Source organism: Camarhynchus parvulus, chromosome 11 (genome assembly GCF_901933205.1).
Source record: "Camarhynchus parvulus chromosome 11, STF_HiC, whole genome shotgun sequence".
NCBI lineage: Eukaryota > Metazoa > Chordata > Aves > Passeriformes > Thraupidae > Camarhynchus > Camarhynchus parvulus.
In genome coordinates this window covers 286,387-299,708 of record NC_044581.1, presented here as the reverse complement: position 1 = coordinate 299,708, position 13,322 = coordinate 286,387, and the positions used below count along the sequence as shown (strand labels likewise).

Below are 13,322 nucleotides of genomic sequence, written 5' to 3'. Positions count from 1 at the left end.
ATCTCCAGGTCTCCCCCAGGCTCTGCAGTGATAGAGGAGAGACTTCACGCTGCCCCAGAGAGCAAACAGCAGTACCTGTAAACGGTATTGTGCTCTTGGTTAGATGGGAGCATGATGTTACTTAATTAATGTTTTAATACCCTAGGCATCTTCTGTGCCGTATAATTCATATCGATTCGGCTGTGAGCATGTTCTGTTAAAAAGACTCTCTTTCCTAAGCAAACTTTCAATTATATTGAATTGTCACAGCAAAAAAGGGTCTTTTCTCAGCATGGGGGAGGGGGTTCTCAGCCAAAGCACTGCTGGCCAGGCTGGGTACACAGCTGCACACACGGAGGCGTGCACATGCACACACCTGCACACGCATGCACACACGTGCATGTGCACAGTGCCCACACCCTCCTGTCCCAGTGCTCCCACCCTCCCGAGCCACCGGTGCCACCCCAGCAGCTTGTGGCTGCAGCAGTGGTCACTGGGGTTGGCCCCTACCACAGCCAAGGCACAGAGCTGGGCACACTGAGAGAGTGAGGAAAGTCAGTGCCAAATCAGAATTGTCAGAAGATTATCATCGGGGCAGAGAGAAGGCAGAGCCTCTTTTCACCCGCCAGTCAGGCTGACGTGTGTGGGGAATGCTCAGTGTTTTGGCAGAGCAGTGACAGTTCCTTCTGAAGCAGCAATTCGGTGTTCCTTGTGTGACCGTGTCCCTCCTGCTCCAGCAGCACCATGATCAGCGCACTCCGCGGGGAGGGGGACGCGGGCATGACCAGCCCTGCCATGTGTCCCTGGGCCCTGCCACACCCCAGTGAGCTGGAGGGGGCTCCCCCGTGTGCCCAGGGTCAGGGAGCGCCCGGGGGACAAACACAGGATTGAGACTATGGATTGATTGCCTTGTGCCATTCGTGCTGGGTTCTGGGAGGCTGGGACTGGGCTCTGGGCCGGCAGACAGCTTCGGGGAGGACACCTGCAAAGGTGCTTTACGCCAGGGCAGGTTCACGGCAGCACAGAAAGGTCGCTGGCACACACCAGCGGGTTCCCCCGACCATTTCAGGGCCTTCCTGCTGGGACAGCACAAGGCAAAGCAGCTCTCCATGCTCTGCTCGCAGGGAGTTGCTCCCAGCAGCTCCCATCTCAGAGAGGTGGGGGCAAGATGGAAACCCGTGCGCACACTCCACAGCCAGGCTCTGGCTCTGCCCCTGGCAGTCACCCTCCCGCGCCATGGGGCTCTGGGGAGGCTGTGGAGGCTGTGGAGGGAAGTGGAGCTCTGGCACCTCTCCTCAGCGCTGCCTCAGCCCCTCCAGGCCGGGCTCAGCGCTGCCCCAGTGCCAGGGACCGGTGCCCAGCAGCCCCAGGGAGCAGCGCAGGGAGGCGATGGCAAAGTGTGTAAAGATAATTTTTTGCCCTCAGCAACAGAAGAGCACATGGGCATTCTGGAAGGATGAAAGGAGCAGGGCCACGGTGTGTCAGCTCGGCCCTGTGTGTTATGGCAGCGTGGAGCTGCCAGCTCTATCACCAGCCCCTGCCACCAGGCTGAGGACCATCCCTCAACCCCAGCCCCGCTGAGCCTGTCATCCCCTCAATGTGGGGAAAAGAAGGCTGCTCCCCTACTGTCCTCTACCAGGGAGGCCTTATCAAGGATTTCTGTCCTTTATTTTTTTAAATAATGAGGCAAAGATAAAAATTCTGTATTTTCATTACTACCCATTTTCACAGCCCGCTGAACAAAAACACAAAGCGCTTCTCCTGCTGCCCCTTGCTCCCCAGCCCTGCCTCTTTCTCCCATGGAGTTCAATTAAAGAAAGGCGAAAATTGAAGCTGTTTTACGCAAGGCGATTGCAACATGCATATTTGATTTTTATGATGGATCTAAATTGCTGAATAAGGCCGTGGAACAAAGGGAGACTGCGGCTTCCTGCCCATCACAGCCAGGCAGCCACTGCAGAACAAAAGCGCCAGCCATTAGGAGCTCAGCGGGGAGATACATTATATAAATGACTTTGTTTCTCTGCCCCTTCCCCCCCATGGGGGCTCGGACGGGGCTGGGGGCTGCCGATTCCACATCCCGGGGAGAGCAGGCTGCGGGCGTGGGGCCTCGCTGGAGGCACAGGACGGACGCGGAGAGCTGAGCACACCCCGGGGCTGGGACACAGCCTGACCCTGGCTCCTGCCCTGGAGTGCCCCTCAGGCATTTGGTGACACCCTTTAGCAGCACCTTTGCAGCCCGGGCTGCAGGGCCAGTGGCAGGTGGCACTCAGGAGCTAGGGCAGCCGGGCAGGGCCGGTCTGGAGTGCCCCGATGGCCCCGCTGATGCCCCTGCAGCACGGAGCAGCCCCCGCTGCCCACCGAGCCCGGGGTGCTGGGCACCAGGGGCTGCACCCACGGGGAGCCGTGGCTCTGCTCCCTGCTCACAGGACCCACTCTTTGTCTGTAGGGAAAGCTGCTTGCCAGGGATGCTTCAGGCACATCTGCAATTCCTCAGTCTAAAGCAGGTGTTTGACAAGGGCAGGATCTGGTTAGGATCAGACTGTGCTGGAAGAGGGCTTCCCCTGGCGCTGTGAAGCTGCTGCAGGGCAGAGCTGCGCTGTGCTGCACAGTGTTTGTGGACAGACAGGTGGACGCTGTGGCCCAGCCTGGCACACTCCGGCGGGCAGGAACAGCCCCCGGCGTGGATGAGTGATGAGTATTGCCAAGATGTGCCTGGCACAGCTGCCCACAGTGCAGTGCCATGGCAGCACGGCCGGCTCCTGGCCGCTCCTCTGCCTGTCCCTCCCAGTGACCCGGGGTGCCAGCCTGGATCACAGCCAGGAATGAGCACCCAGCCATGGACACGAGGGACAGGAACGCACATCCAGCCTGGATCACAGCCAGGAATGAGCACCCAGCCATGGACACGAGGGACAGGAACGCACATCCAGCCTGGATCACAGCCAGGAATGAGCACCCAGCCACGGACAAGAGGGACAGGAATGCACACCCAGCCACGGACACGAGGGACATGGCAGACGGCCCCCTGGGTGCTGTGAGCACCGTGAGCCACAGCTGGTGTCCAGGAGGGCTCTGGGACAGCACTGTGCCCCTGCAGGGCACAGGCTTGGGCTGTGCCCTGGCCCTCACCCAGCTGTGAGAGCTGCTCTCGCCGTGCTGGGGAGTGCCGCGGCTGCTTGAGCTCAACCTCTGCTGCTGCAGATGTGACAAACGGCTGGAGAAAAACAACCAGGCAGGCTGAACACTGCTTTCCTTCCCTAATGCATCCCCCAGGTCCTCTGCCCAGCATCTCCCCCTCTGCGCTGCACCGTGGAATTGCATCCTTCAGAAGCAGCATCCTAATGGATCTCCCCCGCATCTTCCCCGTGCTTTGGAGAGCAGGAAGGAATGTGACATGTGCCACCATGCCCCGGCGATGGCCGAGCCAGACAGCCCGTGCTCTGGGGGGCAGGAAGCATTGAGAGACCAGCACAGCCCCGTACCTGCCCACACAGCCCCCAGAGCCCACCACAGACCCATGTCCACACGCCACAGTACCTCATCAACAGCTGCTACCAGTGAAACAGTTGGAGAGGACTGTGCCAGGATTTTGCTCGAGAGCCTTGGCAAGACCCACAACAAGGGAACAGGAGAAGGAAACCTGGGGAAGATGTCCCAGGTGGAATCCTGGGCTGGCTTGGGAGGAGCTGGAAACTAGACAGGTGCAGCTGCAGGAAAAGACTGGGGAAAGGTGGGAGCGGCCCAAGAGCGGCCCAAGAGCTGACAAGGATGTATTCAGCTCTTTAAAGTTTGATTTCCATGACCTTTTTGCTGCTGGTTACCGCTCCCCTGGTGCCACTCCCAGCACTGACTGGGGCAGGTTGTGTTTTCCCTGCTAGGGAGCTAAACTGAGATGCTGTGTGTAAGAAATGGGAAGTGACAAGATATGACCGAAGCATTGGAAATCAATCCAAACTAAATGTGCTTCTTAACTATAAGTGAACAGTTGAAAACAATCCTCTATTATAGCCATGGAGATAAATACTCTGTTTTTATTAGGAAAAAATTGCTTTGGACTGAATAAAGTCGTTTGATTAACAAGTCAAAGCAGATGGTTTATTGATGTTTCAAAAAGGAGTTTACAAGGTCTAGTGAAAAAAGAGCCCCAGCTCTGAATTAACAAATTACCCGGGTATGTGGGACATTGACAGTTCACTGCTAATAGATTTATGGGCTGCTGCTGGGTGTTTTGTCCCCATTTGGTTTATTATGATAAAATATTGGGGCAGGGGTAACCTTATAGCTTCCCTGCAATATACTGTATCGACCCCTGACCCTGGGAGCCTGACAGCAAACCTATATATTAGATTCTTAATTTGTCTTAATCTAACAGGATCGGTCTCTGTGCAGTAATTATTTTCCAAAGGCAATGGTGTGGGTGTGTGCGAGTACTGCAGGTGAAGGTGGATCACTCTGTCAATTGCACTGGACATACAGTTCAACTGCTGAGGACTGGAGACATCACAGCAGGAATGAGGTAGGAGCATTGGTACCCCATGACCAGGACATGACCTTGAGAAATAACAAAATTCCCAGGTGCTGTAAAATTACCCTCATAAACCAATTAACAGGGAGGCCCTGGCAGCACCTGGAAATATGCAATGATCATGGCTGGCAATGTGGGGACTTGAAGAAATGGGACCACAGAGCTGAGCCTTTTTATATAAACTTATGGAACTTAGAGCAATGGCCCAAAGCCCTGCCCATGGACACAGCTTCCCACCAGACTGCCATGTCCTGCAGGTGGAGAGAGGGACCGTGGCTAATGCAGGCAGCTGTGGATCCACAGCAGCTGAGACTTTGTGTCTGATGTTTCAGGATTCAAATGCAGTAACTGCCCGCTCCTGTGTCAGAGCAGCAGCATTAGCCAGCAGCCAGGGCATGGGCACTGTCCCTGTCCCTGTCCCACTCGGGGCAGGCTGAGGAGCTGGCACGGTTCCTGCTCCCAGGGAACAGCCTGGCTTCTCTCAGGCCATCCCTAAGGGCACGTGCAGGGTCCCAGCAGCCGTGCCCGAGTGACACAACGCTGCTGGCATGCCAGGTCCCTCACAGTGCCAGCGCCGCGCTGTCACACTGTCACGCTGTCACACCGCCAGGGCCAGGCAGCGGCTGCTCAGCCCCGCCAGGCACTGCAGTGATGAATGGGGACAAATGTGCCTTCTATTGCTTGCAAGCACACAGGCGTTTTCTCTCTCTTTTATAGGGCCTGTTGGACCACTGGAAATGGGAACTCTATGATTTGTTCTGCAGCCATTTCCCTTTCTCTTCTGTAACAGGATCTGCAGGAATCATTTAAACAGCTGAAGGCAATTTAGTGTCTTCTTTACCTTTCTCCCCACACTTCCTATGAGTTCACCAGGAACCCTCCTGATGAACTAATCCTACTGTAAAATATTATTTACAGGCATTATTCCTCTAATTAATTGTCTGCAGCCTTATTTACCAGGTTCTGGATTAACTCTGAGACCAGTGACTATCCAGAGCTGCTGTTTGCTCCAGCACTTTCTTTTGCTCTGTTTATCTTTTCTTTGTAGAAGAGTGGCTCCATTATATACAAACTGTCCTGAGGCTTAGCAGATATTCCAGGGAATCATAGGACTGTATCTCATCTTTTCCAGTAATTAGTTACTCTCTCACATCTCAGAGGAATCACAGCAAACCTTCTTCCACATGCCATTGCTCCCCGTGAAGCAGAAGGAAATTGAAAGGATCACATTAATATTTTAATAGTTGACATTACAATTTTAATCTCACCCCAAATGCAGGAGCACTGGAGGGGGACCCATCTCACTCTCTACAACTACCTGATAGGAGGTTGGAGCCAGGTGAGGTCAGTCTCTTCTCCCAGGTAACAAGTGATAGGATGAGAGAAAATGGCCTCAAGTTTAGCCAGGGGAGGTTCGGTTGGATATTAGGGGAAATTTTTCATGGAAAGTGCTGGCACGGGTGCTGCCCAGGGAAGCTGTAAAATCACCTTACTTGGAAGTTTTCAAAAAATGTGGATATGGCACCTGGGGACATGATTTAGGGGTGAACACAGTGGTGGTGCTTTGCTGAAGGTTGGACTTTGTGACCTTACAGGTCTTTTCCAACCTTAACAATTGTTGTTGTTCCAACGTTAACAACTGTGACTCTAAGCTGTCACGGATTCACACTGTCAGCTGTGAGCACAGGTGCTACAAGCAGCCTCCAGCTGTAAGCTCTTAAGGGGCTGCTCAGCCCCAGCACATGCGGGCTCCCTGGAGTGCCCACGAGGGAGAAGCCTGGCTCCAGTGTTTAGCCTCTCCAGTGCTGCCAGGGGCTGGTGTCCCCTGTGCCTGCTGTGCCGGGCTGCTGCGCTCAGCCGTGCTGCAGGGAAAGGCTCTGCCAGCTCAGGAGCAGGGGCGGCTCTGCTGCTCGAGCTGCTCCAGGAGGGATCGGGCGCACAAGGGGCTCCCAGGCCGGGGCTGTGCCTCCCACCCGGGCAGGGCTGGTGCTCCTCCCTGGCCGGCCAGCAGCACCTCTGCCCTGCTGCGGGTCAGAGCAGCTGCTCCCCGCACCGCAGGCCTGCTGTGCCTGCTGGGGGGACACGGTGGCAGCGAGCCACGCACCTCCTGGCCCAGCGCCAGCTCTGGTGTCGCTGGTGGCTGCGAGCACACGCGTTTGTGCTGCTGGCAGCTCACTGTGCCACCGCAGGGCTCTTCCAGAGGAGTCCCTGCTGACAACTTGCTGGATGACTCTCTCCAGGAAAGACAGTTTTTATGCATTGTTCTGGCATCCTGCCACCTCTCCCTGGTCGGGGTATATTTTATAACACTGCCAAGACAGAGGGTCCAGGAGGACGGACGGGAATGCTTCCCTCAGTTCACTAACTGGAGCAAATCACTTATGAGGAAGCAATTTCAGTTTCACGCCCTGGCTCGATTCCAAACTAGGATGGGTCTTTTAGTCTATTAGTTACAATAAACTAAACCCAGAGCTGGCCTCTAACAGACCCCTGACAGCCCTGGAGGACACCAGGTTCGACACCAGCCCAGTGGAACAGGGCACGCCCGTGTGCCTTCCTGCAGACCAGAGGAATTCACGCGCCCTAAAAGAGACAGAAAAGGATCCTCCCCAACGGAGGCATCAGCTACACCTACCAGCAGCCAACTGTAAGATCAGTAAAAAATCCCCATTTCATATACCCATGAGCGGCAAATCAAAGCCAAATTACATAAAAGCACAAATTGGTGTGGATTGCCACTGCTCCTAATTTCAATTTTTTGACCTGTATGCATTTCAGCTGAAGGAATACTAAGAGAAAAGCATTTTAAATGTATTTTAAAATAGGAAAATTTCTGGTTTGAAAATTATTACAAAGTTATGAATGATGGAGAAAGAGTTGTAGTGAAAATTTGGAGGAAATATGGTTGTAATGTGCCTAGCAGTGACATTCACCAGGGTCTGACACCCACAAAACTCTTGCTTTCTTTATTGTTTCCCTGGATTTCACAAATTTAAATGGTATCTTGTTTTGGAAAAAGAATCCAGACCTTGACTTCCATTCCCAACACCATCCCACAGTTACCCCATTCATGCCATCTGGTATTTGATCAATATACATGGCTGCAGGAGTATTTTACATTTGAGCTCTGTTACATTTTTCATGTGATGGTCCATTGCACCTGGGACTTGGCCTTATGCTGAGCTAGACAAAAACAAATTAGAAGTTTCTTCTGTAGAATGCACTGCCTTGTTATTTCTGTAGCATCTCATATGCCTGAGGCGAGCAGGATTAGTGGAGGATTACTGTGCATGCGCGCATAGCTTAGAAAGCTGCTTTGATTACAAAGCCAAAAAAAAGGATATTAAATTTTTATTACAAAAATATTTGGTTTACTTCATTCCTCTTCTAACAGCAGCCAAAATTCCAAGCATTCTCTCGCTCTGCAGTCACACTCCAGTTCCAAGCAGGGGAGGAAGTGAATTTCTGGCGTTGTTTTCCTCCTAGAGATGACAGCCTGAAGCTTTGCCTCACGCTGGTTCCCAGGTCAGCCGCTGAGAGCAGGGCCTGGACAATCCGAGCTCAGCCATCCTGCCAACAAGGAAACGTAGCTCCCTTGTAGTTATTTACATCTCCAGGGTTTCACTGAGCTCCATTCCCTTCCTGCTTTTCCACCAAGCATTGGAACAGCCAGGCAGTTCCTTGCTCCTATGATTTATCATTTGTCTGTGCATTTTTTTCTTTTGTTGCCTACAGCAATTTGGTTTCTATATGGTCTCAAGAACAAATGTCTGAGTCATGTAAAGCTTGGCTTATACACCACCTGTGCTAATGGCAGCTTTTTTAGCAACACATCCATTTCCCAAACTGGCTGCTTCCCTCACAGGGCACAGCAAACAAGCTCGAGCATCTCTTGGGTTTGGAGACTTCCCCTATCTCGAAAAAGATCTGTGTGTGCCTCACAGGCAGCAGCAACTCCTTCGTCAGCTTATAACACACAGAAATCAGGGTCTAGTCCCGGAGGCCGGCCGGGGCAGCGCTGCCAGAGCGCAGCGGGACAGCCGCGGGGCCTGCGGGGCCGCCCGTCCCCATGGCAACGCCCCTCCCCGGCGCCGCCGAGCGGCCCGCCCCTTCCCTGCTGTCCAATCGCCGTCATTCAGGGGCGGGAACCCAGGCTTCTATTGGACAGTTTTTACGTTAATCAAAGCCTGCGGAACCCGCGGAATCGTGAGGCCTTCCGCGTGTGCAGGGGGCACCGCCCCCGCCCTTGCCGAGCGTTGATTGGTCGCTGAGGGGGCGGGGCTTACCCTCACCCGCCTCGGGGTTGGGCGAGAGCCCCGCCAGTCGGGGGCGGGGCTGGGGGCGGGGCCGGCGGGCCGTTCGAACGGCGCTGCCGCTGCTGGCGGCGCTCGGGCCGGGCTCTGGGCGCTGCGGGCTCGCTGTGCCCCCGGGCAGCCCGACGCAACACAGCCCGCCCGGGCAGCTCCGGCCCGGCCTCCCCCGGCCCGGCCTCCCCCCTCTCCGCAGCGCCCGAGGCGCAGGCAAGGCTCCCTTCCCGACGGGACAGGCCGCGCTGCTCCTCCGCCGCCGCTCCGGGACAGACAATGGGCGAGCAGGGTCCTGGGGAAACGTGGCCTCGCCACACTGCGGAGCAGGTTAGTGCCTGGGAGGGTCCTACCGGCCGGGCAGGGGCCTGAGCGCTCTGAAGGGAAGCGGGCCGGCTGAGGGACAGAGCCTCGCTGGGGACGGGCACGGCGGTCACTCCTTTAGCTCCTGGGTGCGAAACTTTCCACTGGCAGGTTCCCAAAGGTGGCGGCAGAGTCATCAGGGAACATCGTCGCGTCTGATTCTTTGCTGAAAATCGGGCTCAAATGCATCTCTGTAGTTTCTGACAAACTACACCAAACCTATTGTTAAAAGCCTTCAGAGGTGGAGATTTACAGGGAAACACTGAGCTGGCAGGAGCTGAAGTGCTCAGTGAGATGGGGTCCTGCTTGTGTTGGTCCTGTTTGACCTCCTTAATTTAAAACCTTAGTTGATCTCCACATCACTGATGAGATAAAGAAACAGAAAGTTGCTTTTATTGAATCAAGATGTATGGGGAAGAAAAAAGAGAGGAACAGCTCTTCTATGCTGCCACAATGTTTACTGCACAGAATGTAGTGTAGGTCAACAAGAAATTAGTTGCTGTTGCAAAATGCAGGGGGCTTAGTTGATATAGTTTGGATAACCTAAAAAATCACCTGTTCGTTTAAAAAACCCCAAACATATGCTTGAATGTTTATTTGCTCTCTTGACTGCAATAACCAAGAAGGAACAACTCTGAGCTCTCCTTGTATGTGATAATGAGAAACCATTCCCTGATAAGTATGAAGTTCTGACTCTGACCAGGTTTTGGTCTGGGTTATTAGCTGGATCATGTGGCACAGTCCTGTTTTTTGGAGGGTGACCTCTCTGTGTCTGACCATAGGTTTAACAGTGAAAGCTGGGGAGATGTAAGCACCATTGGCTTTGTCGTGTTCTGACTGAGACAATGACATCTTCTGGAGCATAAATTGTCCTGTTTGAGTTGAATTTGTGTATGCTTATAATAATTGTCTTAAAGAAAAAAATTAACTTTGATTTTTAAATTTTAGATGAGACTGAGAAAACTTACAGCAACATCTCATAACTGGAAGTCAGAGGCACAGAGCTGCTTCTGAGCATGTAAGAGACGAGCAGCCCCTCAAACTTTTCTTATCTGAAGTTAATTTCACTCCAGATTTTGATTTTAGAACCTCAGGTTCTTTTCTGTCTGCTTTTTCTAGTCAGTTTTCCTGTCTTTGATTTATAGTTTTACCTTGTGTTTTATTGGGAGTTGTTTTTTTCATTTTTTTGTACTGATGGCTTCACACTTCCAGAAGCAGCTGAGATCTTGCTACTATCCAGAAGTATTTTGAAGAGTGAAATGCAGCTCTTTTGCTGCTGCCATTGCTCAGTTAACAGTGATGATTAAATCCCATAAATATTCTCTTGCCCTTGACAGGAAAAGCCTTGAATGTGGGTTGATGGAAATCATTCCCTTTCCTGTTGATATTTGTACCTAAAATCAGGCTGTAAAGTGCTGAATGCATACAGAAAGCCCATGCTGGTCTTCCATTCAAGCAGAGCAAATGCAATCACCAGTACTCTCACCCTTTGAAGGGTTGCAGTACTTAAAAAGAGCTAGATGATTTGTAGATGGATTCTGCCCCAGACTCCAGTGTTAGGAAAGGGCAGGTGGCACTTCATCCCATTTCAGAAAATCAAACCCATTGTGTTCAATATAACCCCCTCCAGTTCCTCCGTCAGCACTGTCTTAGGGTAAGTGTGATCGCTGGTGAAGAAAAGAAAGAGCCAGAATATTTGTTGTGTTTATGAGAGGCATTTTTTGGAGAAAATATGTAGGGAAAAAGCTCTGGTGAAAGTGGTGAGAAGTTTGACTTAATTTTTTGAGGTCACTTGACTTGTGGGTATTTGGGTGCAGCAGAGAATGGAAGAACCTCTGCCTTAGGAAAGGCATAAAACCCAGCGGCTATCTTTTGGCCAGTGGTGCTGATTTTCCAGTAAGCTCTGTGCTGCACGGAGGTGTAGAACCCTAATGGTTTGTTGTATGCCATTAAAAGGTATTGTACACTCATAAAAGAATGACATTTTGATCAATGCTGTTAAAAGAATTACTGTCTTGACACAGAAAAGCTTTCCTGCTGCAAGTTTAAAAATATGCCTTTAAAAGCTTTTTATTGAATACCTTTGCATCCCTCAGAAATGTGCTATTTTGGCACAGGGCTGCTCTGAAGTAACTCCACATTGTAACCTGAATGCAAGACCTCGTGTTTACCATCAGCAGGGTGCGAGGTGAGGCAGGTGTGTTCACTTACCTACTGTCATGGGGACAAAGGAAAAGCACCTGGAGCTGCTTGTATGCAGCTAAAAATACATCCCCTCCTTTTTAGAGTCCCAAATCACTTGAAAGCTGTTTGTTTGTTTTGACATTGATTCCTCTCTGTCCCCCAGCTTTCTTTTGCATGTCCCTTTGGAGTTTGAAGCTATGCATTGATGTTGGAAGGTGGCAGGTAGGGGAACCACAAATCTATCCACTGCAGCGGGGCCCTGGCTCATGGGCAGGGGGGCTCTGCTGGGAGAAACTGGGCTTGGAGATGTCTGAGGTGGTCCTGTGGTGTAACACTTCTTGTGGCAGAAATCTCCCCTTAGTGTGCTTAAAAGATCTTGTGTCAGAGCTCTTGATTGATCCCAGCTGCTGGAGGAGTGTTGTACCTGACTTGATGGTGGCCAGAATCACAGCTGCACTGTTCAGCGCGGGTGACAGCTGCTGCCAGGTGGGAACCTGGGAATCCCAGGCAGGGAACTGGGAGCTAGGGCTGTAGTTCCTCACCTCTGACATGCTCCTGTGTGCTCCTGCACTTTGTATTATGTTTCTTGAGCTTTTGTGTTTCAGGCTTTCAGTTGTTCAGCTGCATGTGATGTTCCAAATACAATTTTATATGAAGGTGGAGGGATAAATTGAAAGAGCCAAGAATGGTGACGTGAGTTTTGATGTAAAGACATCCAGGATAAATTTTTCTTCCTCCTTTCTATATATTCATGACCAGACCAAAGCAGCAGATGTTCTGGGTGCAGTTGGTACGGCCATGCCCTGCCATGGGACTGTCACCTGCTGGGGCATTGCAGAATGCTTGCTAAGAGGTTTTGTAACAGGTGAGTGAGGTCACAGCATTACCTGGCACTTCCATACCTCGGCTGAAGAAAGCTGTGACATGCAGCAGTGGGATTTAATTGCTGAAGAAAGCAAGAGGTTTCATTTCACTGTGTGTGAGTAGCTCCCTTTAAGGTCATAAATATTAATGCTCTGCATATTCTGCAAAGACAAGGTATGAAGGGAGGAAGCAGGAGAGCTTGAATGCTTCTATTTGGCACATGAGGATGTTGCTCAGAGAACTGTGAGTAGAATTGGCATCTGTCTCACTTGCTTCCTGTCTCTCAGATACCTGAGTTTTGTCCATTTTGACCTTCAAGGAAGGCATGAGATGCCCAAATACTTCCTTACTTCTGTTTCAATCAAACTTTTGGCAGCTTTCTAGGGGAGTGGTTGGTTTGGGTTTTTTCAATTGTGAGTTTCTGTCACCAGCTGCTATCAACTGTTATCTGAAGCCTCACTTGTGTAGTTTTGGCTTTGGAGGAAATATGAAAGCAAAATTATCTCCATGGTCCTATTTACCTTCAGCATCGCCCTTGAAGCTCCCTACAAATGTTTTTCTACAGTGACCTTTCAGAGTACCTGCTTTCAAGAGAGGCTGCCAGCCTGGAAGTGGGGCTTAGGCATGTTTTCTTACATTTAGCTATATTAAAAATGGGGATCTTTGTTCCAGTCTTTGTCTGGCAAACTAAATTGCTTTCTACCACTGATCCTTGTTTTCATTGCTCTAATCTGTAAATTTGTTCAGTAATATCTTGTGCCTTTTTTTCCAGAGCATAGACAAAACTGCTGCATAACATAGGGTCAAGCTCTTGAGGGTGGGATAAAAGAAACTGTTCTCTTTTGTGTTGATATTTAATTGCTGTAAGCTGGAAACATTTATTTAGTATTTGGCCTTATCTGCAATTACATTCTGAGGCCTATCAGTCTCTAGCCCACTTGATGTGTCATGTTGATTTTGATTTTCTTAATCAAATGTCATTTTGCATCAAGTCAACTGTCACACAAAACCTGCTATATCTGTGCTATTAATTAGCAATAAGCATTTAATTAAAAACCACACTAGTGTAAGAATATTATTTTCTGAAAATTCATGTCACT

General features: G+C 51.1%; 1 protein-coding gene across 1 annotated transcript in view; it reads left to right on the top strand.

Annotated features, from left to right (window-relative positions):
* The first annotated feature begins 8,888 nt into the window (after nucleotides 1-8,888).
* LOC115907706 overlaps nucleotides 8,889-13,322 on the top strand; it is an 83,701-nt gene continuing 79,267 nt past the window's right edge. Inside the window, exon 1 of the mRNA XM_030955737.1 lies at nucleotides 8,889-9,141. Within this exon, the coding sequence (XP_030811597.1) occupies nucleotides 9,091-9,141 (51 nt within the window). The 5' untranslated portion in view covers nucleotides 8,889-9,090. The remainder of the gene's footprint in view (nucleotides 9,142-13,322) is intronic.